The following is a 24,162-nucleotide window of genomic DNA, read 5'->3' as shown; positions in this document are numbered from 1 at the left end:
TAGCTGTTATATAACCTTTAACCTTAAGACCATCTTGCTTGTTTACCTGTTTGTTATAGAAAATTCTGTTTATTCACTGTATGCTTATTATAGGAAACTGAGTTTTAAAATATGTAATCCACTAGCACTGACTTTATTGATCTCATTATAATGAGCTCAACCAGTATAAAAACTGTTTGGATCTTCTTGGAGCTAGGAAAAATCACTTATTTTCTCCTTGAATCAATAATGATACAAATAAAAAAATTGTTAAAGCAAAAACAAGTTTAAAACACAATGCAGAAATTCCATTTGTTCTACTGACTCTATGACCAGTGCTTCCACCCCCGTATGACTGTGATAAGGCATCTGGGAACTCTGGAACAGTGGCTCCTCCAAGCTGCCCCTCTTCCTTTCTCAGGTGGAGACATCCAGCTTCCCAAAGTGACCAACCATGTGGCCGGGGCAGCACCACCTGTCCATCTTGCTAACTAAGAAGTTCTTAGTTAACATAGAAGTTGCAAACGTCTATACTAGGAATCCTATCATCATGCAGGGCTCCAGGCCTGTGAGGGCCTTCCTCTTCCATTCAGCATGACTGACTCCCAGCCTAGTTCCTGGCACATAATAGGTATTTCGTCCAGGCCACATGAAACCCAAGTATGGGTCTCCAGGAGAGAAAAGAGAAGCTCATGCCCCCCTCTCCAGGGAGCTCAGAGGCAGCCCTGGCAAAGCAGTTCACAGTCAAGGAAGGGGAACAACATTTATCAGGAGCCTGTTACCTCCAGGCCTGTCTGGAGCTTGCACGCATCACACGGCACCCTGGGTGGTAGGTGTAATTAACCCATCTCTCACAGCCAGGGAAATGGAAGCTCAGCGAGGTGAGAGACTCGCTCAGAGCCACATGAGTCAGCCACGCTGAGACGGAGACTGGCCCCGTCTAATCTCAAGGCCAGCTCTCGGCACCCTACCTTGCATCGCCGCCAGTTATTCGTGACCTTTGCTTCTCCTAGTGCTTTGTTCACATCCACAGACTCATGAACATGTAGGAAAAATGTTGACAAGGGAAAGCTTATGCTGTTGGCTTGTGGTAATTGAGCTTGTGTTTCCAGGCAGTAGGCATATGACTCACTTCGCTAAAATCAATATCGTTACACTCATCCTCTGGGAAGTATTCAGCCAGCTATAAATTTAGCCATCCTGACTCAAAGTTAATGAGAAAAGAAACTTACTAACTTTCAAATCAAACTTTATGCATCAGAAACAGGGGCCATCTTAGCAATCCGGGCAAAGGCCTGGGAAGGGTCTGGCCTGAGAGCCAGCTGGGCCTGCATCTGAACATTCCCCATCAGCTGTGGCCCTGCATCGGCCAGCAATCCTCTCCAGCCCTGGTATCCTCATCTGTAGACTCAGGACCACAAAAGGTGGTTGTGAGAATTAGCAATAATGTGTGTAGGAGAGCTAAGCCCCAGATAACTGATAGGGCCCAATAAACAGTAGCTGTAGCATTGTAATAATAGTAGTAACAGAAGAAATAGTAGTAGTTGCAGTCATTTTTTAAAATTTGTCTTCTAATAACATACTTACACCAGCTCTTTCCTTCCCATTCTTTTTTGTTTCATTTTAAATTAATTTTAATTGATAAATAATTATATATGTATATATTTGGGGGTACAATGTGATGTTTTGATCTGTATATACATTGTAGAAAGATTTAATCAAGATAATTAACATATCTATCACCTCACTAATTTATTTTTTGTGGACAGAATGTTAAAAGTGCATTCTTTTAGCAGTTATGAAATACACATTATTAACTGTGGTCATCATGCAGTGCAATAGATCACCAAAACTTATTCCTTCATTCTAACTGAAACTTTATACCCTTTCATCAACATCTCCACTTTCCATATCCACCCCACCCCCAAACTCCTGGTAACACCTTTCTACTCAACGCTTCTACGAGATCAACTTTTTTAGCTTCCACATATAAGTGAGATCATGCAGTATTTGTCTTTCTGTGCCTTCACTTATCCCACTTATTGTAATGTCCTCCAGGTTCACCCATGTTGTCAAAAATGACAGAATATTCTTCTTTTTTAAGGCTGTAGAGTATTCCATTGTGAATATTCACCGCATTTTCTTTATCCACTCATCCGCTGATGGACACCGAGGTGGCTTCCATATCTTGGCTACTGTGAACAGTGCTGCAATGAATATGGGTGTGCAGAGATCCCTTCCACACACTGATTTCAATTCCTTTGGAGATACACCCAGAAGTGGGATTGTAGGATCATACGGTAATTCTATTTTTAGTCTTTTGAAGAACCTCCACGCTATTTTCCAAAATAGCTGTACTCATTTACATTGTACAAGGATTCCCTTTTCTCCACATCCTCACCAACACTTGCTATCATTTGTCTTTTTGAAAATAGGCATTCCAACAGGTTTGAGGTGATATCTCATTGTGGTTTTAATTTGCATTTCCCTGATGATTACAGATGTTGAGCATTTTTTCTAATATCTGTTGGCCATTCATATCTCTTCTTTTGAGAAAAGTCTGTTCAGATCCTTTGCTCATTTTAAAAATCAGGTTATTTGGCTTCTTGCTGTTGAGTTAAGTTCCTCATGCATTTTCCATATTAGCCCCTCATCAGATGTATGATTTGCAAACTTTCTCTTCCAATCCACGGGCTGTCTCTTCACTCTGTTAACTGTTTCCTTTGCTGTGCAGAAGCTTTTTAGTTTGATGCAATTCTTTTGCCTATATTTGCTTTTGCTGCCAGTGCTTTAAGTCCTATCCAAAAAATCATTGCCCAGACCAATGTCAGCCACTGCTTTTAATTATCTGGACAAGACCGAATGTTCCAAAATTTAAAAAATAATAATAAGAGTTCTCAACTTTCAAACAAGGTGTATCCCAGTGCTTTACTAGTAAGTTGATTTTCTGAAACTCGGAACTCGCCATTCCAATAGCAAACATGCCGTAAACACGTTTGGGCTCCAGAGTCAGTCAATAATGGCAGCCTTACCTAACAAGGGCACCAAACTGTGATGCAGCTGCAACCAAACACACACACGCCAGACATCACCACTGTGCAGTCACGGTCATGAACAAAACAAGAATTTGAATTAGAAACCATCTTTTCTTTGCCTAGAGGGCTGGCGTGAGCTGTGTTTGTGGAGATGTGAAGGATCTCTAGGCACTTTTCCAAGTGGCAGTTAAGGGCTGGCATGGTGTTGTAATGAAGTTTAATAACATTTGATTTAATATCCGTAACTAGGGTCAGCTTCTCACTCCAAAGAAGTAAGGAAAGAGAAAACAAGATTGAGCCAGAGGAGAAGCACTTTCAGAGTGAGAAAGGAAGGATATTTGTGGCAACAGAGACTGGCCTTGGAAAATAGACCCACTCACAAGTGGGCAAGAAAGTAGGCGGCTGCTAACTGGACAAGGAGGCACTTAAAGGGCGGCAGCCAGGGAACCCTCATCAGCTCAGACCTCGCTAGGCTGTGGAGCCCCTCTGAGCCTTCACTTCTGGATCAGTGGCAACAGTCCCTAGGACTCATGGAGCACGTACATGTAAGTATCAGATGCTTTGTAAATGTGCCCATAAGCTTTCTTCTACTTCCTTTGGGTCTGTGGGCACCTGAGGGATACCTAATCAAGTCCTCCTAAGCTACGCTAGCGAAACTCCAGCCACAGTGCCAGAAAACCAAAGAACGGAGAAGCCCAGGCCCCTCCACGGCACTTCTTCCAAGGACCGGCAGGAGCCAGCACCACCTCAAAGGCTTAGCACAACAAGGAGCCTCCTTCTGTGGCCCCTTCTCCAAAGCCCAGGAGCTCTTGGGGCTCTTTGCCATGGTTTTCATTTGGACACTTCTCACCCTTCCCATGCCAAGTGGTCTAAAGTCGTCATTGGAGCGTGGCCATCCATCACGGAAGAGGCATCTTTCCCTCAGTGGCTTCACTTAATCAGAGGGATCAGTCCCCATGAGTCTGGAGCACTCCTTCTTCCCAGAGGCCCCATGTTATCCTCTGCAGGTGGCCAGCTGCTGCCCAGCAGGCTCCCCAGGAGTCAGGTTAAGTTGGCTTCCCCGTTGTTTCCCTGTTTGTTCACAGCAGGGAAACAGACGTGGGGAGGGCATGCCACACCATACCTCAACAGCAGGAGCTCTACTAGTCACAGGCCAGCACTGGATCCCACCTCTGTCACCTCAAGAAAGTCACTGACCACGCTAAGCCTCAGTTTCTGGGTCCATGAAATGGGATTAAAAACACTCCTCTCACAGGAGGAGTCACATAAGCAGAGTCTACCATCCGCTCACTCATTTCACCTCCACACAGGCCAGGCAGCGTGCTGGAACCCAGGGCACACAGCCCAGGGCCCAGCCCACAGCAAGGGCTCGATAACCTGTCATTCTCTTTTTCCTTGTAGCATTTCTGTGATGGAAGCCCCAGTCATAGATTGAAAACAGGGGAGAGACAAGAAGACACCTCTTGGAAAGCAAGGAGAAATGGTCATTTATGAGCCCAGTCCCAGTTGGCTGCTCACTTCCACACACCATGACTCCCACCAAAAGACACTGGGACACCCAGGGCAGGAGGAGCCAGCCAAAAGCTGGGGACAGCAGAGCTGCAGGCTGTGGGCATCTGAAGGAAGAGGGCCATAGGCCTCCTGCAGCCATGAGTGCCTGAGGCTCTGGAGAGGGGCAGGCCGGGCAGGCTAGGGGTCTGTATACCCACTCGAGAGCCCTAATAAAGAGCGCGTGTTGTCCCATTACCAGGAGGAAGGGGAATGTGGAAGAGATGCTGGGAGAACCCATGATGGCCCAAGGCCTCCTCCCAGTCTGCCCCCAAGACCCACGCATGGGACCAACAGCACATCTGTAAGCTCACTGAGGGGACCAGCAGGGGCTTCTGGATGATGATCGAAAAGTGGCCCCATGTGGGGAAATGGCCTGCCAACAAGGGCCATCTGGACAACTTAGCAGGAACAAGGGCCTCATGGGCCATGATGGAGGAGGAGAGGAGTTCCTTGCTGAGGACCTACCACACGCCAGGCATTCTGCAAAGCGCCCTATATGTGTTATCACAGCTGCTCCCTTCAACAGCCCCAGCACCAGGTGGTGTGGTAGAAATGGGTGAAGAGGCCTGGTTCGGGGAGGCAGAAGAGCCAGCACCTGTACCCTGTCTATGTGCCCTCTCACGCGTGCTGCCTCCAGGATCTGGGAGGTAGACCCAGGTGGCACTGCACAGATGGCTCAGAGGAGCCAGCGCACATCAGGAGAGCCGGCCCGTGCACAGGAAGGAGGACAGGGTTCCCTGCCCAGCCAGGGCCCCAGGGCTCCAGGAAGAGGAATCTCCTTTGCAGCCATCAAAGGTAAAGGACAAAGGCCCTGCATGCCTCTACAGCTGCAGCCTCGAGGGTCAGGCTGGGACACCTGCCTCAGGGCCTGGAGTCTGCAAGAAACATGACAGGACCGCTTAGAACTGAGCGAGCTCTCCGGGGGATTCTGAGGAGACTGGCTGAGCTGGCGTGTGGCACAGCTGACTCATAAGACAGGCGACACTCAGGGCCCTGGTGGAGTCGGCCAGCGTTCCCTGAGGCCACCTCAGCCTAACGTGCCACAGACGTTTTGTTAGGAAGATTACAGACTGAAACAAGAGCACCAAAAATAATTGTGAGCAAGTTTTATTTAAGTGTTGATTCATGGTTGTTCTATAAGCCAACAGCCTGTCAGAACTATAAATTAATGAGATAAAATGTTGCTGGCCCTCCGTATTTCAGGCCAGGTATTGACATTTCAGAATCCACAGATTTTTAACTGTATTGATTGAGGACACCAGGATAAATGACCTTGGCGCCAAATTAATGACAATGGGCACCAAGTGACTAATTCCCAAAGCGCTGCGGTGAGAACGCCCTGCACTGCCTTCTCCTGGCAGGGAGCCCTAATTAGATTGAAATGAAAAAGCCAAATCACCAAGGGCGGAAAAAGGCAGATCCAGTAGAAAGGGAGATCAGACTCAGCGAAGAGAAAGGACAAGATAAGTCAAAGCGGGACGAAAGCCACAGGGCCTGCAGAGCCCACCCCAATGGCTAAAGAGAGCACTTACCAAAAGCTGGAGGTGGGATGTGCAGAGACAAGGTAGGAGACATAGGGGGAGACATAGGTGGAGGCCCCCCGACCAGCCCTGGCAGTCCCTGATGGGCTTCACTGCCCAGATAGGAGGACCTGGCAAGGACAAACTCAGCACATCTTACCCACACAGGTACTGAGCAGCTGCTCCAAGCCAGCCCTGGCCAGAGGATAGAGACACAAAGACCACCAGGACAGGCTCCCATCCTCATGGAGCTCCCAAGCCAGCCAGGGAGAGGGACATGGAAACCAACCACCCTCAGCAGGAGAGGTCTGAATGTGCAGCGCTTCCCCAAGGGTGAGGTCCAAATCCCTCAACCATTCTCTCCCAGGGGCCCACCACACTCTCCACTGTGGCCTCAGCACCAAGTCCTACACACAGTGGGTGCACAATAAGTAACTGCGGAGTGAACGAAACAGGGCCTTCAAGAGTAGAATTCAACAGCTCATTCAACAGTTGAAGGAACCCAGTGGTGAGCGCCATTCCTAGCAGAGGGATGGAGTGAAGAAGTCCTCAATCACCTCCCCCACTGGATGGTAATGCCCTGGGGGCAGGGCCATGCTTTTCTTTACACACCCAACACACCACAGCTAGAGGGGCACATTGGGCCTGGGGCCAGACAAGCTGTTCTCCAAACGCAGTCCTATCACCAACCGGGCAAGGCATTCTACCTCCCACTCCTCCAACTCTCCACCAGGGGCTGCAGGTCACACAGGACCAGTGGGAGCTACCAAGAAGGCCTACTCAAAGCACAGACCAAGCCCTGACTCTTGCCTGCTTCAAACTCAGCAATGGCCTCCGCCCGCCAGCTGCTATGGCAGTCCCGGACTCATCAGACAGGAGGACCCTCTTTGAATGTCTAAAAATTTCAGAACCCCCTGTCAAGACACACCCACTCACACCCACCCACACATACAATTGCATGCATTTGTTTAACATCTGTTGATTGAGAGAATAATGCTTAAGGGCCACTATGAACCCATCAATGCCATCAAATGAATTTGATTTGAGTAATCCGACGGTGTGAGTGAGTGAGCTTGTCACTCTGTGAGCGGTGTGCTACCCACATGTGCTCACCTGACCCACAGGCTGGGGTTTCCCCTCCTGCACTCCTCAGACTCATCTGCCCCAGCCCCTGCACCCCATATTACATCCTGCTTTGGTTTCCAAGCATACTACATGGAACCCTGTTCCTGTGTCAGCTCTGTCCTTGTTCCATCTGCAAGAACCTACTTTCCTCCTCATCAACCATACCTCCTCCATCCTAATTCTCTGTCCACCTAATCTGTGGCTCAGCTCAGGTTTCACTTCCTCCAGGAAGTCTTCCTTGATTTTCCAATCTAGATGTTCTTGCAATTCCTGTGTCTTACTCCATCACTGCAATTTGGGATTGACTCTGCACTTCTGTCTTCTCCAGCAGACAGGAGCTTCTCCAGGGTAGGCACTGGGTCTTGTTCAGCTCTGTCTCCCCTATCAAGCATATCTTATGGGACATGCAGACAACAGAGTGTAACAGTCAGGCAGCAGGCTTTGGGGCCTAGCAGACCTGCGTGCATCCTGGCTCTGCCACTTGCTGGTTTGTGCCCCTGGCCAGTGTGTGTACAGCTGATTCTGATGGCGCCTGTCTCAAAGAGTGAGTGGGGCCTAAATAAGATGCTGTATAGAGGCTGTGGAAGAATGCCCAGCACACAGTGCATGCTCAGTAGTAAGTGCTGCCATCATCAGCCCAGTCATCACCATCATCAAGTGGCATCAAACTCCCTGAGTCTGGCCACTCTGCAAGGGGTTAAGAGAATCAGTAAGACCAGGGAAGTGCTTCGTGAGAAGAAACCGCCACACACGGCACGGTGGGAAGGGCACAGAATCTGTAGTTGTACAGACATGGCTTCAAATCCCTGCTGGCTATGCACCACTGGGAGGCACTGAGCAAGCTGCTTTGCCCCTCTGAGCCTCAGTTTCCTCTCCTTTAAAATGGAAATAATCACTGCCGGCAGCTGCAGTGAGGATTAGACATGCTGTGTGCAAAGCCTATAGCACCTGGCAGGGGCCCTGTGACCATTAGTACTGTCCCCTCCCCTACTGAGCATGCAAGGAGCTGCAAGGCCGCCCACACTCAAGGTGGAAACAAACCACCTTCTCCATTTTCCCTCTGCGTCTCCTGGGGGCTGCTGGGCATGAGCGGCAGGGGTTGGACCAGCAAGTTATCATCTTCTTGCCAGACCCTAGGAGAGGCAGGCCCCAGAGCCACCACCACTGCGGGGCTAGGCAAGCAAGATGCTGGCCTGAGGGTTCAAGGGGAGGCCCAGGGACTGGTGTGAAGTCTGGCCTCTCCCTGGGCTCCTGGCAGTGGAGCCCAGCAGAAACGAGACCGAGGAGGAGCTCTGGGGAGGAGGTAGTGTGGTGCTGAAAGAAGCTGGATCCTGCTCATGGAGGGGGATAAAAACATTTTTAAAAAGGAAAGAAAGAAAAGAAAGAAAGAGAACAGAGAGGGAAAGGAAAGGAAAGAGAAGGGGAGGGGAGGGGAAAGGAGAAAGAGAGGAAGGAGCTCGGACTGGGAGGCAGATGGCAGAGGTGCGAATCCCAGCTCTGTCACTCCCTGGAAGTCCTCACTGTAAACCCCGGAGAGAGCCCACCTGGGGGCCGTGGCTGCGGTGGGTGTTGACAGTGCCTGTTGCATAGGAGCGCTGAGTAAGGAAAGTTCCTTCCACTGACTTCTCTCTCCTTCTCGCCCTGCTTGTCAAGAGCCCCCTCAGGATTTACCCGGCACGAATCCATCCTACCCAAGTGCCTTTTCAGTGTGGGCATTAAAGCAGAACTCGTTTGAAGACTTTCCTTATGAGCTGGAATCATTTCTCACAGCCTTTCAACGATAATGAATTGACAGGAATTCTAACCTGATTCCAACCAAAGGACACAATGATAAAGTTAAATCTATTTCAGCACAAATTGCATGTCAGAAGTAGATTAAAAAGCCACCTCTTTATCCAGCCCCATGGCTTGAGGCTGAGACAACCTTGGGGCTCTGTCCTCTGTGTTGGCTGGCAGAGGCCCACCCTCTGTGGGGAGTCGCAGTTCCAATGGGCAAGCAGTCTGGAAGCCCTCTCACCGAGCACGAGCCCACCCTGAGGCCCCTCTCCCTCTGCCACACAAGCGTATACAGCTTGTGGCTGCGTGCCCACCAGAGAACCTTCCCCAGGGAGAGAGCTGCCAGCTCACCTCAGGGAGGTGATACAAGAAACGCACCTGTTTCAAGGTCTGTTAGGTGCAGCGCGAAGTCAAAGCCACCACTGAGGATGCGCCGGCCACAGGGAGCCCACCGGGCGGCCCGCACTGCCTCTGTGTGCAGGGAGTAGGTCTGCAGGCAGTGCCCGGAGTCCACGGCGTTCCATACCTGCAGGCAAACACAGACAGCACCAGGCGTCACAACAAGGGCCTGATCTCCAGGGCTCAGCTCGACCCCCCTGTAGAAAGAAAAAGGTCTCGGTGGAATTAGATTCTCATTATTTTACCATCAAATCCATATCTAGATGTTAAACTTTTCATTGCAGAAATGTAAAGGCTTGGGATTGGTAAGTTGGGAGGATCATTTCCCCAAATTTTTTCTGGGGTTAAGAAAACTGCATTCTGGATGGGTATGGCAGCTCATATCTGTAGTCCCAGCACTTTGGGAGGCCAAAGTGGGCAGACTGTTTGAGCTCAAGAGTTCAAGACCAGCCCAGGCAACATGGTGAAACCTTTTCTCTACATAAAATTAGTTGGGCATAGTGACACATGCCTGTAGTCCCAACTACTCCGGAGGCTGAGGCAGGAGAATTGCTGGAGTCCAAGAGGCAGAGGTTGCAGTGAATCATGATTGTACCACTGCCCTCCAACCTGGGTGACACAGCGAGACTGTCTCAAAATAAAAGAAAAAAGAAAACAGCATTCCTGTGTCTGCCAGTCACCTACCCAGCCCTTCACACCTGCTTCATCCCTGCAGCCGGGTGGGAGTCCTGCGCCCTCAGCATTCACAACCCTATCCCAGGCTCACCTGCGTCCCTGGCATCTTATCCCAGGCTCGCCTGCATCCCTGGCATCTTATCCCAGGCTCGCCTGCATCCCTGGCATCTTATCCCAGGCTCGCCTGCATCCCTGGCATCTTATCCCAGGCTCGCCTGCATCCCTGGCATCTTATCCCAGGCTCACCTGCATCCCTGGCATCTGTCCTGCCATGGACACTGCCCAAGTCCAGGCTGTTTTCATGGGTTCTGCTGTAAGACTAAGATCCAAAAAGGAATGTGCTACACTCATATTTACAACCAGTCAAAGTACAAATATCTGCCGTAGGGGCAGCTGTCCTTTTGTTGGAGGAGAGAAGGTGCTTTCCCTCCTTCCCACGCTGGCCTTTCATGAGGGTATGAGGCTCATGAGAGAAAACCCTGTTACACTCAATGACTTCTGAAAAATGATCTAAGATATCAAGTATAAAACTGCACATTCCCAGAGCCAGGGCCACACCACGTGAGAGCCCCTGAGCTTAGCTTTCCACCAGCTCTCCCAGCAAATGCCGCCAAACACACCGTGCAGCCCAAGGGAACAGCCAGAGAGTTTGGAATATGTCAGGGTAGGCCCAGGGCCTGACACACAGAGGTACTCAGCAGTGCTAGTCCCCTACCTTCTTGTCACTGCAGGATGAGGGCAGTGCTCTCACCTACCACCCAGGTGGCTCAGAGGCTGAACCCGAGAAGCAGAGGAGCACTTGCAGCCAGGGCGTGGGAGTCAGAACGGAGTGCCTCCCACCTGATACGGCTGCTGGCAGGCCTCGGGCCTTGGCTGAGTGGCTTTGCCTCTCTGGGCCTCAGTCCTCTCCTCCCTGAAGTGGGAATAAGAAGAGCGTCACCCCGAGGGCAGTGGTGAAGGCTGAGGAGGTAATGGCTGCACAGCACATGGCATAATGGCTGGCACACAACTGGATGTGGATTCCAGACCTGTTCCATGAGGAAAACCAAGCTTCATTTTCTTTAATAAGAGAAAAACCCAAACAAAGTACACCCATGCACTTCTACCAACCTGATCCCAGGGATAACCTTCTCATTAAAGACAAGAAAATTCAACCTGCCAAGTCCCGAATGTTCTCAGAATGCAAAGGATCAGAGCTCTGAAACCTTGTTTCCTGGGATTATGTAAATGTCTACACTTAAGAAAACAAAAGGTCAAGAGTAGCCTTCAAAAAATGTGAAGAGAGCTCCTTTCCTTTCTTCCTCACTAAGGGTCAATAGCTGGGGTCTCAAACTGAAAAAATCAAGAAACAGCAGTATTTACATTTAGAAACACAACACAGCCAGAAGACACAGCCAGAAGACTTCAAAGTGGAATAAGAATTCACGGGAGGGAGATGGGGCACAGGGAACTGCTGTTTTCCAAAAATATGTATGAATATGAGTTTAATTTTATTTAAATAGTAAAATAAACGAGATCTACAGGGCTCACATGGTTAAATGGTAAAAAAGTTAATATGAAGTACATAAGTCAAGCTGCATATACAAAGTACAATGCCATTTAAGTTTTTACATGAAACACTACCTTGTACCCATTAGGATGGCTGCTATCAAAAAACAGAAAATAACAAGCATTGACAAGGATGTGGAAAAACTGGAACTCTTGTCCACTGCTGGTGGGCATGTCAAATGGTGCAGCCACTGTGAAAAACAGCATGATAGTTCCTCAAAAAATTAAATGTAGAATTACGACATGATCCAGCCATTCCACTTCTGGGTAAATGCCCAAAAAGCTGAAACCAGGGTCTCAAAAAGATACTGTACATCCATGTTCATAGCAGCATTATTAATAATAGCCAAAAGAGGGGAGTAATCCAAGTGTCTATGGATGGATGAATGAATTGTAAAAATGTGTTCTATCCATACAGTGGAAGAGTATTCAGCCTTAGAATGGAAAGAAATCTTGGCACTTGCTACAACATGGATGAAACTTGAAGATATTATGCTAAGTAAAATAAGCCAGACACATAAGGACAAATACGATATAACTGCACTTATATGAGGTACCCAGAGTAGTCAAAATCATAGAGATAGATAGAAAGTAGAATGGTGGTGGCCAGGGCTGGGGGAGGGGGAATGGGGAGTTGTTTAATGGGGACCGAGTTTCAGTTTTCCAAGATAAAGAGTTCTGCAGACAGATGGGGTGCAGACTGCACAACACTGTGAATGTGCTTAATGCCACTGACCTGTATGCTTAATAATGGTGAAGATGGTCAATTTTATGCTGTGTATTATTCTGCCACAGTTTTTAAAAATACACACACACACACACAAAGCAGATCTCATTTATACGTGAATTTGTAGCCAGGCTATAAAAACATGCATGAGGAGGGCCATCACTCCTAGGAAGGGAGGGAAAGGGGCAGGGCTAGAGGAAAAAGCTATGAACACTAAGCAGCAGCTCTTCCAAAGAGAGGGTGGAGCATGTAGGGGAGAGTAGATAAGGCAGGGGAGATGAGATGGGGTAGGAGAGAGGAGATGGAGTAGGGGACTTGAGATGGGGTAGAGGAGAGCAGATCGGGTAGAGGAGATGAAATGAGGTAAAGGAGATGAGATGGGGTAGGGGAGAGTAGATGGGGTAGGAAAGAATAGATGGCATAGGGGAGAGCAGATGGGGTAAAAGAAGATGAGATGAGATGAGATAGATGGAGTAGGGGAGATGAGATGGGGTAGGGGAGGATGAGATGGGGAGGGGAGATGAGATGGGGTGGGGGAGATGAAATGCACTGGGGTGATGCGATGGGGTGTGGGAGATGAGGAGAGGGAGAGATGGAAAATGCTCCGAAGAAAACATGCCCAAATGTTTCCTCTGAAACTCATTCATTTATTCATTCATTCAACAAAGATTTCCTGAGGACCTGCTATTAGCCAGGCATTGTGTAACAGGAAACAAATAAGACAAAAATCTCTGCCTTCAAAGAGTTTATATTCTAGTGAGGGAGACAGACACTGAACAAATAAAAATCCACAGTCCTTAAGGCAGTGGTGAAGACTGAAATATTAAAAAGTAACCAGGAAAGGGCTCTATAAGGTCAAGGGAAGGGGCTGAAATGTTGGCCAGGGAGGACCTCTCTGAGGAGGTGACTTTGGAGGAAGTCCTGAAGGGGTGAGAAAGCCAGCTATGTAGAAATTGAGGGAAGAAGCTTCCAGGCAGTGACAGGAGTATGCCTGGCATGGTCAAGCAACAGCAAGAAGGGCCACTGCAGCTAGAGAAGTGAACAAGGCTGGGGGTTGGCAGGGAGGTGGTAAGAAAGGGATGAAGTCGGAAAACCACAAGCCGTTGGGGCATCCCAGGGTTCTGCAGGTGGAACAGAGGGGAATGAGGGCTGGTTCCACTCCAGTAGGACCACTCCAGCTGCCATGCAGGGAGGAGAATGAAGGGCAAGAGAGATGAAGGAAGACAATCAGGAGGCTTCTGCAAGAATCCAGGGAGAGAGGAAATGGCTTGGACCAGTGGGAGGCAGTAGAGAAGTGGCCTGCCTTGGAGGGTAGAACCAACAGGACTTCCCTGGACTGGAGGTAGGATATGAGGGCAAGGGAAAAGCCCAGGACACATTCGCAGTTCCCGGCCCAAGCACTGAAAGGGGTGGAGTTGCAGAGATGGGTCAGCCTGCAGAAGGGGTAAGTTTGAGGGAAGGAGGACCTGGAGCTCAGTTTTGAATGACAGACAGCAGACAGTATAAAGACTCATTCCCGTGCCAGTGTGATGTTCAAAAGAGAGGCCCAGGGCAGAGGCTGAGCTGTGGATGCCATTGTGGAAATGCTGCCGCAGCCTTGAGCTGGATGAGCTCTCCTAGGGAGCAAGTGCAGACAGGACAGAGAGGAGTCCCACATCTCAGCCCCAGGCCTCCAAGTTTCACAGGCTGGGAGCCAGGGGAGGAGAGGGAGAAACCAGAAAGGAGTCTAAGAAGAGGCCAGTGAAGTGTGGGAAAAAAACAGAAGAGGAAAGTCCTGGAAGCATAGAGAAGACAGTGTTTTGACAAAGAGACTGGTCACCATGTCAAATGCTGATGGGTGGGTCCGCTGAGAATGAGAACAGACACACCTGGGGATTTGACAATCTCAGTGACAGGTGTATAGGTATCTGTTACCTTCTATAATTTTGAGTATGTTTAAAACACTTCATATTTAAAATAAAAAGTTAAATTAACCAAGAGGGAGAGGAGGAGGAGCAGAAGAAAAAAGGAAGGGAGAGAAGGAGTGATGGAGGAATTGGGGAGAGGAGAGAAAAAAGAAACACAGGATGGGAAACAGAAAGGGAGGAAAAGAGAAGGGAAAAAGGAAGGAAGGAGCAGGGGGAGAGGAAGGGGTGAAAGAAGAAGAGAAGGGAAAAAGGAAGGAAGGAGCAGGGGGAGAGGAAGAGGGGAGAGCAGAAGAGAAGGGAAAAAGGAAGGAGCAGGGGGAGAGGAAGGGGTGAAAGAAGAAGAGAAGGGAAAAAGGAAGGAGCAAGGGGGAGAGGAAGAGGGGAGAGCAGAAGAGAAGGGGAGAAGGGAAAAAGGAAGGAGCAGGGGGAGAGGAAGCAGGGAGAGGGAAAGAGAAGGGAAAAAGGAAGGGGCGGGGGGCAGAGAGGAAGGGGGAAGAAGAGAAGAGAAGGGAGGGGAAGAGAGGATGGAGAGGAGGAGAGGACGGAGGGAGGAGGAAGAACATGGTAGTCATGCAAGAAAGAAGAAATTACAAAAAACTTGAACTCTATGAAGTCCAAGGCCAAAAGCAGCAAACTGGAATGTTTGAATTCTTGTCCAGGGGAACTCCCGAATCAGCCACGGAAACATGTAAGGAGATCCATCAATCTGTAAATCGTCTGACAAGTTCCCCCTGAAGTGAAAAACGCACACTTGGCTCTCCTAGTAGATGCACAGACAATGACAGCATCTGAATCAATGCAGACCAGTCAGCTACCTCTCAAAGCTATCCAGGGTGAAGGAGGGAAGAATCTTTGCCAATTGGTCTCCTTAATTGAATTTAATGTTCACTGTCAGGTTTTAAAGATTAATTCCCCAACATTGCAGCAGACTGAAGTGCGTGCTTTTTTCAATTAAGTAATTAGAGATCCCAAACTGCCTTCATAGAATTAAGGAGTTAAATCTTCTGTCAAATGTTCCAAGATGATTTCATGTATTAACTAGAGACATTCTTTGTGTCCGACAAAAGTAACAGATTTGAAAAGAATATGACAAGTAAAATATGGTGCAGTCACTTGTCGGTGCCATATTTACCACAGTTTCTGTGTCCTCGTTACCAAGACATGGCCCCACCAGGAGTTCCTCACAGTCTCCAAAGATTGAACAAGTATTGATCTAGCCACAGGTCATGTTCTTTCTGCCTGCCTGCCTTTCGTTTTTGGTTACAAAAAATACAGTCTTCTTGTAAATTATTCAAACTATACAGAAGTGCAAAAACAAAATCCCAAAGGAAACAGCTATAGGATTGTTGTTTCTCTGATTTCATTGGAAATATGTGTGCTCTGCCCAAAAAAAAAACAAACAAAACAAAAAAAAAAAAAACCAGAAAAATACAACGAAAATAAGAGTCATCCATAACCCCAACACCTGGTTGTCAAACTTCTGGGCAAGCCTTTGCCTCCCTCGTGGCCCTATCCTACTCACTCTTATCTCGGAGACCCTCCTAGTCAGGCCTGGCTCCTGGCCTCATCCCACCTCTTGACAGTCCCTGTTGCCCCAGAAAATAATTTTAGAGACCATTCTCAAACTCACACAGCTCAGCACAAGCCTGTGCAACCAGTGCCTAACCCTTTACCAAACGGATGGGATCAGCCCATTTGCCAAATCTTTGAGAAGCCCTTCATGATGTTTGTGTTCTACAGCTGGAGTTGCACTGATTCTAAAATATCTGGGGAAACACCTTAATAATATTGAGTCTCCCAATCCATGAACAGGATGTCTCTCTCCATTTATTTAGGTCTTCTTTAATTTCCCTAAGGAACAGTTTGTGGTTTTTTAAATGAAAAGATCTTGAATGTCTTTTGTCAAATTTATCTCTAATTATTTCATAGTTTGATAATATAAATGGCATTTTTAACTTTTATTTTCAGATTGTTGATTTCTCGTATGTAGAAATACAACTAATTTTGTATATTGAACTTGGATTCTGCAACCTTACTAAACTCACTTTTTAGTACTAGAAGCTTTTTAAAATAGACACAGTGGAATTTTCTTTTCTTTTCTTTTCTTTTCTTTCCAAGTCAGGGTCTCGCTCTGTTACCCAGGCTGGAGTGAAGTGGTGCGATCATAGTTCACTGTAAAACTTTGAACTCCTGGGCTCAAGCAATCCTCCCACCTCAGCCTTCCGAGGAGCTGGGACTGCAGGCACACATCACCCTTCTAAATGTTTTTATTTTTATTTTTGTAGAGCTGGGGTCTCACTATGTTGCCCAAGCTGGTCTCAAACTCCTGGCCTCAAATGATCCTCCAGCTACAGCTTCCCAAAGGCTGGATTACAGCATGAGCCACTGTGCGCAGCCTGGAATTGCATATAGATGATCATGTTATCTGCACATAAAGGCAGTTTTACTTCCTCCTTTCCAATCTGGATCCTTTTCTTGTCTTGTCTTATCACACTGGCAATCTCCAGTAGAATGCTAAGTAACTCTCCGTGACACCCTTGCCTATTCCTGATCTCACTGGGAAAGTGGTCAGTCTTACACAGTTAAGAACGACATTAGAGCTAATGGTTTTTTTTGGTGCCTCTTATCAGTTTAAAGGAGTTCTCTTCTATTTCTAGTTTGCTGGAAGTTTTTTTTTTTTAATCACTAATGAATGTTGGATATTGTCAAAAGCTCTTTTGGCATCTATTGAAATGTTCATATGGTTTTTCTTTCATAATTAGTCATTAATATTATAGTTCAGTCATTAATGCTGAGTTACATTGATTTTCAAATGTTAAGGCAAGCTTACATTCCTGGGACAAATCCTACTTGGTCACGATATGCACATATATGTAGTTGGATTGATTTGCTAAAATTTTATTTAAAAATTTTGTATCAGCCGGGTACGGTGGCTCACACCTGTAATCCCAGCACTTTGGGAGGCCGAGGCAGGCGGATCATGTGGTCAGGAGATCAAGACCATCCTGGCTAATGCAATGAAACCCCATCTCTACTAAAAATACAAAAAATTAGCAGGGCGTGGTGGCGGGCGCCTGTAGTCCCAGTTACTCAGGAGGCTGAGGCAGGAGAATGGCATGAACCCAGGAGGTGGAGCTTGCAGTGAGCCGAGATCGCGCCACTGCACTCCAGCCTGGGCGACAGAGCGAGACTCCGTCTCAAAAAAAAAAAAAAAAAAAAAATTTGTATCTATGTTCATGAGAGATATTGGTCTCTTGCTTTCTTCTCTTATGATGTCCTTTTCTTGGTTTGATACCAGGGTAATAATGGCCTCATAGAATGAGTTGGGAAGTGTCCCCCTTCTTTGCTATTCTAGAAGAGTTTGTGTGTATATGTGTATTGTTACACTTCTTATAGGGGAAGTGATAATATTACTTGCAAGTAGTCTGTGATAAGCTAAAGATGTATGCTGTAAACCTTAAAGCAACTAGTAATAAAACAGATTTATGGTTATAAGTCTAACAATGGGAGATAAAATAACAAAAGATATGCAATGCAAAAGAAGGCAAAAAAATTAGGAAAGAGGGAACAAGGAACAGATGGGATAAAAACAAATAACAAGATTTAAACCCAAACCATATCAATTATGGATGAAATGGTCTACCCATCCCATTTGAAAGACAAAGATTGTTAGGTTGGATAAAAAGTCAAGACTCAGTGCCTATAAGAAACCCACTTTATAAAGACACAAAAAGGTTAAATATAAAGGGATAGAAAAAGATATATCATACTAATAGTAATAAAAGAAAGCTGGAGTTAACATAGACAAGAGCAGATTTCAGAGCAAAGAACAGTACCAGGATAAAGAGACTCATAACAACAAGGGGGTCAGTTCATCAAAGGACATAACATTAGGTGTGTAATGTCAGCTGTATATATATATATATATATATACACACATATACGGATATATATATATCCGTTTCCCAGGGCTGCCATAACTAGAGTACCGTAAACTGAGTGCCTTAAACAACAGAATTTTGTTGTCTCACAGTTCCAGAAGCTAGAAGTCTGAAATCAAGCTGTTGGCAGGGTTGGTTCCTTCTGAGGGCTCTGAAGGAAGAATCTGTTCCAGACCTCTCTCCTTGACTTGTAGATGGCTGTCTTTGTATTCACATAGCTTCTCCCTTATAGAAAGGGGAGATTCGGAGATAGATATGCATAGAGGGAGAATTGGATAGGATGCACCCCAATGACCTCATTTTGACTTGATTACCTCAGTCATGACCCCATCTCCAAATAAAGCTACATTTTGAGGCACTGGGGGTTAAGATTTCAAAATATAAATTTGGAGTTGGGGTAGGTACAATTCATCCCATGATAAATTGGTATAATTTCTTCTTTAAGTGGTACAATTCACTAGCGAGTATTCAACTGGAGTTTTCTTTGTGGGAAGGTTTTTAATCATGAATTCAATTTTTTAAATAAACATGAGGCTTTGGGGGTTATCTATTTCTTCTTGATGAGCTTTTATTGTTTGCATCTTTCAAGGAATTTTTCCATATCATCTAAGTTGTAGAATTCATTGGCATAAAGGTGGTCATAACATTACCTTAGTGTCTTTCAAATGTCTGCAGTATCTATAATTAGGTCACTTCTCTCATTCCTAATATTAGTAATTTGCAATTTTTCTCTGTTATCTCCCATGAGTCGGGCTAAATATACCTTTCATTGGTCTCAAAGAACCAACTTTTTGTTTCACTGATTTTCCTCTACTATTTTTCTATTTGCTATTTCAGTTATTTCTGCTCTTATTTTTATTGGCTTATTTGGGTTGAATTTGCTTTTCTTTTTCTGGTGTCTTAAGGTAGAAGCTGAGATCACAGATTTGAAAATTTCTTCCCAACTAATATAGATATTGAGTGCTATAAATTACTATCTGAGAACTCTTCTAGTAACACTGCACAAATTTTTAATATTGTGTTTTCATTTGCATTCCATTCCAAATACTTTCTAATGTCTCTATCTGTTTCTTCATTGACCCACGGGCTATTTAGAAGTGTGTTAGTTTCCAAATATTTAGAAATTGCCCAGATATTTTTGTTACTGATTTTTAATTTAATCCCATAGTAGTCAGAGAATATACTTTGAATGATTCCAATCTTTTTAGATATACTGAGACTTGTTTTATATGGTCTCTCTTGGTGGACATTCCATGGGCAATTGAAAAGAATGTATATTCTGCTGTTGTTACATGGAGTGTTCCATAAACGTCAATTAAGCCAAATTGGGTGACAGTGTTGTTCCAGTCTTATAAATCTTAACTGATTTTCTGTCTACTTGATCTATTGATTATTGAGAGCGGGGTGTTGAAATCTCCAACTATAATTGTGGATTTTACTATTTCTCCATTCAGCTTCTGTCAGTATTGCTTCATGTATTTTAGAGCTCGCTTATTATTTATATAAATATTTATGCACCTAATGTTTAAGCAGCTGACATTACACACCTAATGTTATGTCCTTTGATGAACTGACCCCCTTGTTGTTATGAGTCTCTTTATCCTGGTACTATTCTTTGCTCTGAAATCTGCTCTTGTCTATGTTAACTCCAGCTTTCTTTTATTACTATTAGTATGATATATCCTTTTCTATCCCTTTATATTTAACCTTTTTGTGTCTTTATAAAGTGGGTTTCTTATAGGCACTGAGTCTTGACTTTTTATCCAACCTAACAATCTTTGTCTTTCAAATGGGATAGGTAGACCATTTCATCCATAATTGATATGGTTTGGGTTTAAATCCTGTTATTTGTTTTTATCCCATCTGTTCCTTGTTCCCTCCTTCCTAATTTTTTTGCCTTCTTTTGCATTGAATATCTTTTGTTATTTTATCTCCCATTGTTAGACTTATAACCATAAATCTGTTTTATTACTAGTTGCTTTAAGGTTTACAGCATACATCTTTAGCTTATCACAGACTACTTGCAAGTAATATTATCACTTCCCCTATAAGAACTGTAACAATAATATACACAATCTCCTCCATCCCAGCCTTTGTGCTATTGTTATTGTGTATTTTACATCTACATATGTTACAAACGGCACATTATTATGTTTTTACTCTAAACAGTCAAACATCATTGAAAGTGATTTTTAAATAAGAACAAAAAACATCTTACATTTTCCCACATATTTACCATTTCTAGTGCTCATTATTCCTCTCTGCAAATGTAGATTTCTCTCTAGCATCATTTTCCTTCTGTGTCAAGGACTCCCTTTATTAACATGTCTTATAGCGCAAGTTTGCTGACGGCGAAATCACTTCGGTTTTAAAATGCCTGAAAAAGTAATCTGCCTTTCTTTTTTAAAAGATATTTCACTGGATATTAAATTTGGGGTTGAAAGTGGTTTTGGTTTTGGCTTTTCCTTTCAGTGCTTTCAAACGGTGTTCCACTGTCTTCTGGCAGTATTTCCAATGAGAAGTTCAGGTCACTCTCATCTTTGCTCCTCTGTATGTAATGTGTCTTGTTCCCGCTTCTGGTTACTTTTAAAGTTTTTTTCCCCTTAACAGTAGTTATAAGAAATTTCAGGCCAAGTGCAGTGGCTCATGCCTGTAATCTCAGCACTTTGGGAGGCCAAGGTGGGTGTATCACTTGAGGTCAGAGGTTCGAGACCAGCCTGGCCTATATGGTGAAACCCTGTCTATTAAAAATACAAATTAGCTAGGCGTGGTGACAGGCAACTGTAATCCCAGCTACCTGGGGGCTTAGGCAGAAGATTCGCTTGAATCTGGGAGGCGGAGGTTGCAGTGACCCGAGATCCCACCACTGCATTTCAGCCTGGGCGACAGAGTGCGACTCCGTCTCAAAAAAAAAGAAAAGAAAAGAAAAGAAACTTCATTATAATATACCTTGGTGAACTTTTTTCTTCATGTTTCCTGTGCCAGGGGTTCACTGAGATTCTTGAATCTATGGGTTTATGATTTTCATCAAATTTAGAAAACTTTCAGCCATTATTTCTTTAAATATTTTTTCTGTTCTCCCCTTCTTTGAGGACTCCACTTTCACATATATTGGGTGAACCTGAAGCTGTCCCACAGCTCACTCATGATCTGTTCATTTTTCCCCCAAGCTTTTTGCTCCCTGTATTTCACTTTGGATAGCTTCTATGACTTCAAGTTCGCTAACCTCTTTTATAGTTTCTGATCTGCTGTTAATTCCATGTACTGTGTTTTTCACTGAAGACTTTGTTTCATCTCTAGAAGTCCAGTTTGGATCTTTTTTGTATCGCCCATGTCTCTTCTTAATAAGCTCATGCTAGTCTCTACCTTTTTGCACATATGTAATATGTTTATAATAGTTGGTTGAATAGTTCTTGTCTACTAATTGTATCATCTGTGCCATTTCTGGATCTGTATCTATTGACTGATTTTTCTTCTCATCATGGTTCATATTTTTTTTACTTCTTTGCATGTTTTGTAATCTTTATTTGGATACTAGACACAGTAAATTCAGGAGGCTGAGTACTCCAGCCTGGGTGGCACAATCACAGCTCACTGCAGCCTTGAACTCCTGGGCTCAAGCAATCCTCCCGTCTCAGCCTGAGTGGCTGGGACTACAGGTGCATGTCACCATGCCTACCTAATTTTTTGAGACAAGGTCTCACTACATTGCCCAGACTGGTCTTGAACTCCTGGCTTCAAGTGATCCTCCCACCTCACCCTCGCAAGTAGCTGGGATTACAGGCATGCACCACCATGCCTGGCTTCACATTCATTCTTGAAGGATACAGAATCATGAGTTGACATGTTCCTAGTTTCCTATCTTTAAAGATGCCATCAAAGATACCCCACCTCCTCACCTCCACCTCACACCTGCCATACACATACTCCATTACTCCATTTCAGTCAAATCTTCCCCACACCCAGCCTCCTGATAGGAATATTTAGGAGAGTGAGGAGACCCGAATATTTGTTTTGTGGGTGAGCCACTGTGTCATAGATAACAAGAAGGCCAGCAGTGATCTACAAACTGATCTCATTCACTATAAGTATGAACTTTAAAGATACCATTTTTAGTTTTCGATCTTTAAAGATACCATTCCATTGTCTCTAGACTCCACTATTTCTGGTGAAGAGTGAGTAGTTTTTCATATGATTATTCTCCTCCACATGACACTCATTTTTCTCCGACTGCTTTCAAGATTTTCTCTTCATCTTTGGTTTGACTACCATATGCCTAGGTGTGGTTTTCTTTGTATTTGTCCTGTTTGCAATTTACATGTTTGGGATTTTTTTTTCTTTTAAAAAAGAAACTCACCAAATATGGGGCATTTCCTGATATTATTTATTGAAAATATTTTTTTCTTCCCCATTCTCTCCCTCCTCTCCTCTGGAGCTCAATTACTTGTATAACAGATTTTCTGATATTGTCCACAGTTCTCTGAGTATCTGTCCTTCTTCTCCTCCATCATTTTTCTCTGTTTTAAGGCTGAATACTTTCTGTTGATCTATCTCCAAGTCCACTGGCTCTGTCATTTCCCTCTGTTATGGAATCGAAATGGTGAATTATTCATTTCAGATACTGTATTTTTCAGTTCCAGAATTTAACACTTGTTTTTCTTGTAGCTTCTATTTCTCTACTGAGATTCCCCATTGTTTTACTTGTTGCGAGGATATTTTCCTTTGTGTCCTTCAGCACATCTATAATAACTGTTTTAAAATACTTGTCTGCTAATTTCAACATTGGGATCATCTTGGCAATAAGCTCCTTTGATGGCCTTTCTCTTGAATATAGGCCCCCTCTTCCTGTTTCTTGCTTTATCTAGGAATTTTGGGTAGAATACTGAACATTACAAAATGTATGTTATCTCAATTTTTTTACACTCCTCTGAAGAATATTGATTTAAAAAAAAAACACGCAGCTAACCTGGCTCTACTCAAATTTCAAACTCTGTTTCCCTTGCGGTGTGCAGCAGCAGAAATTTCTATTCAGTTCTCTTTGCCTTAGTTGAGCTGCTTAGAGTCTGCATTCAAAGATTTGGGTAGAGTTTATAGACACTTTCCAGCTGCTGTGGTTACCCCAAACTCTGTCCTCTGGTTCTTCAAGCCAGTAACACTACAGATTTTCTATACAAATTTTTAGCAGCCTGTCTGGCACAGACTGGAGCCTATGCTTAGGCAAAACAAACAGACAAAATCATAAAAGTCAGAAACTCATCCAGTACCATTTCCTTCTTTGGAGGGTAGACTTCTGTCCAGTCTCTGCCTGCTTTTTTTTGCTCTCCAATACCTTCAGGTAGTTTTGTTGTTGTTGCTGTTGTACAGTTTATAGTTGTTAGCTGTGGGAGGGTTAGTCTGCCAGAACTACTGCTTCATTACTGGAAGCCAAACATAATTTTCAATTTTAAGCATCTGTTTTGCAGTAATTAAAAAGTAACACTTCACCCCACCTCCTCACCTCCACCCTCACACCTGCCATACACATACTCCATTACCCCATTGCCTCAGTCAAAATCTTCTCCACACCCAGCCTTCTGGTAGGAATGTTTAGGAGAGTGAGGGGATCAGAGTATTTATTCTGTGGGTGAGCCACTGAACACCACCACCACCAGCTTCACAAAAATTTGCAGAGAACCTGGGAACACTTCAGGGTTTGTAGGATACATGGTATGGGAGTTTGAGCCAATTTCATTTGCATCTCTAAAGGCAGGGTACCCAAGCTGATATCTGGGTTACAAAGGGCTCACATTTGCAGCAACAGCAAGAACAGCAGCAGCATTTTCATTTTACACCATCTTCCTAAGTGCTTCCTAAAGTGTTTCTACACCAAATGATGCAAGGTCTCTCGAAGGAAAGGTTGAGGAGAAACTCGATCAGCATCTGTAAGTACATGAACATTCATTATACAGAGAATTCCAAGAAATTATTCTCTCTATTCAA

The 24,162-nt window shown here is 45.0% G+C and overlaps 1 protein-coding gene across 3 annotated transcripts in view; it reads right to left on the bottom strand.

Moving 5' to 3' along the window:
* WDR25 (WD repeat domain 25) overlaps positions 1-24,162 on the bottom strand; it is a 155,458-nt gene that overhangs the window by 53,249 nt on the left and 78,047 nt on the right. For all 3 annotated transcript variants that reach the window (XM_016926734.4, XM_016926736.4, XM_016926735.4), the window contains exon 3: positions 9,365-9,512. In XM_016926734.4, the coding sequence (XP_016782223.1) occupies positions 9,365-9,512 (148 nt within the window). The remainder of the gene's footprint in view (positions 1-9,364; positions 9,513-24,162) is intronic.

This window comes from Pan troglodytes, chromosome 15 (assembly GCF_028858775.2).
Source record: "Pan troglodytes isolate AG18354 chromosome 15, NHGRI_mPanTro3-v2.0_pri, whole genome shotgun sequence".
NCBI lineage: Eukaryota > Metazoa > Chordata > Mammalia > Primates > Hominidae > Pan > Pan troglodytes.
Note: the sequence above shows the minus strand (reverse complement) of the source record. Positions and strands in the feature narration are given on the sequence as shown.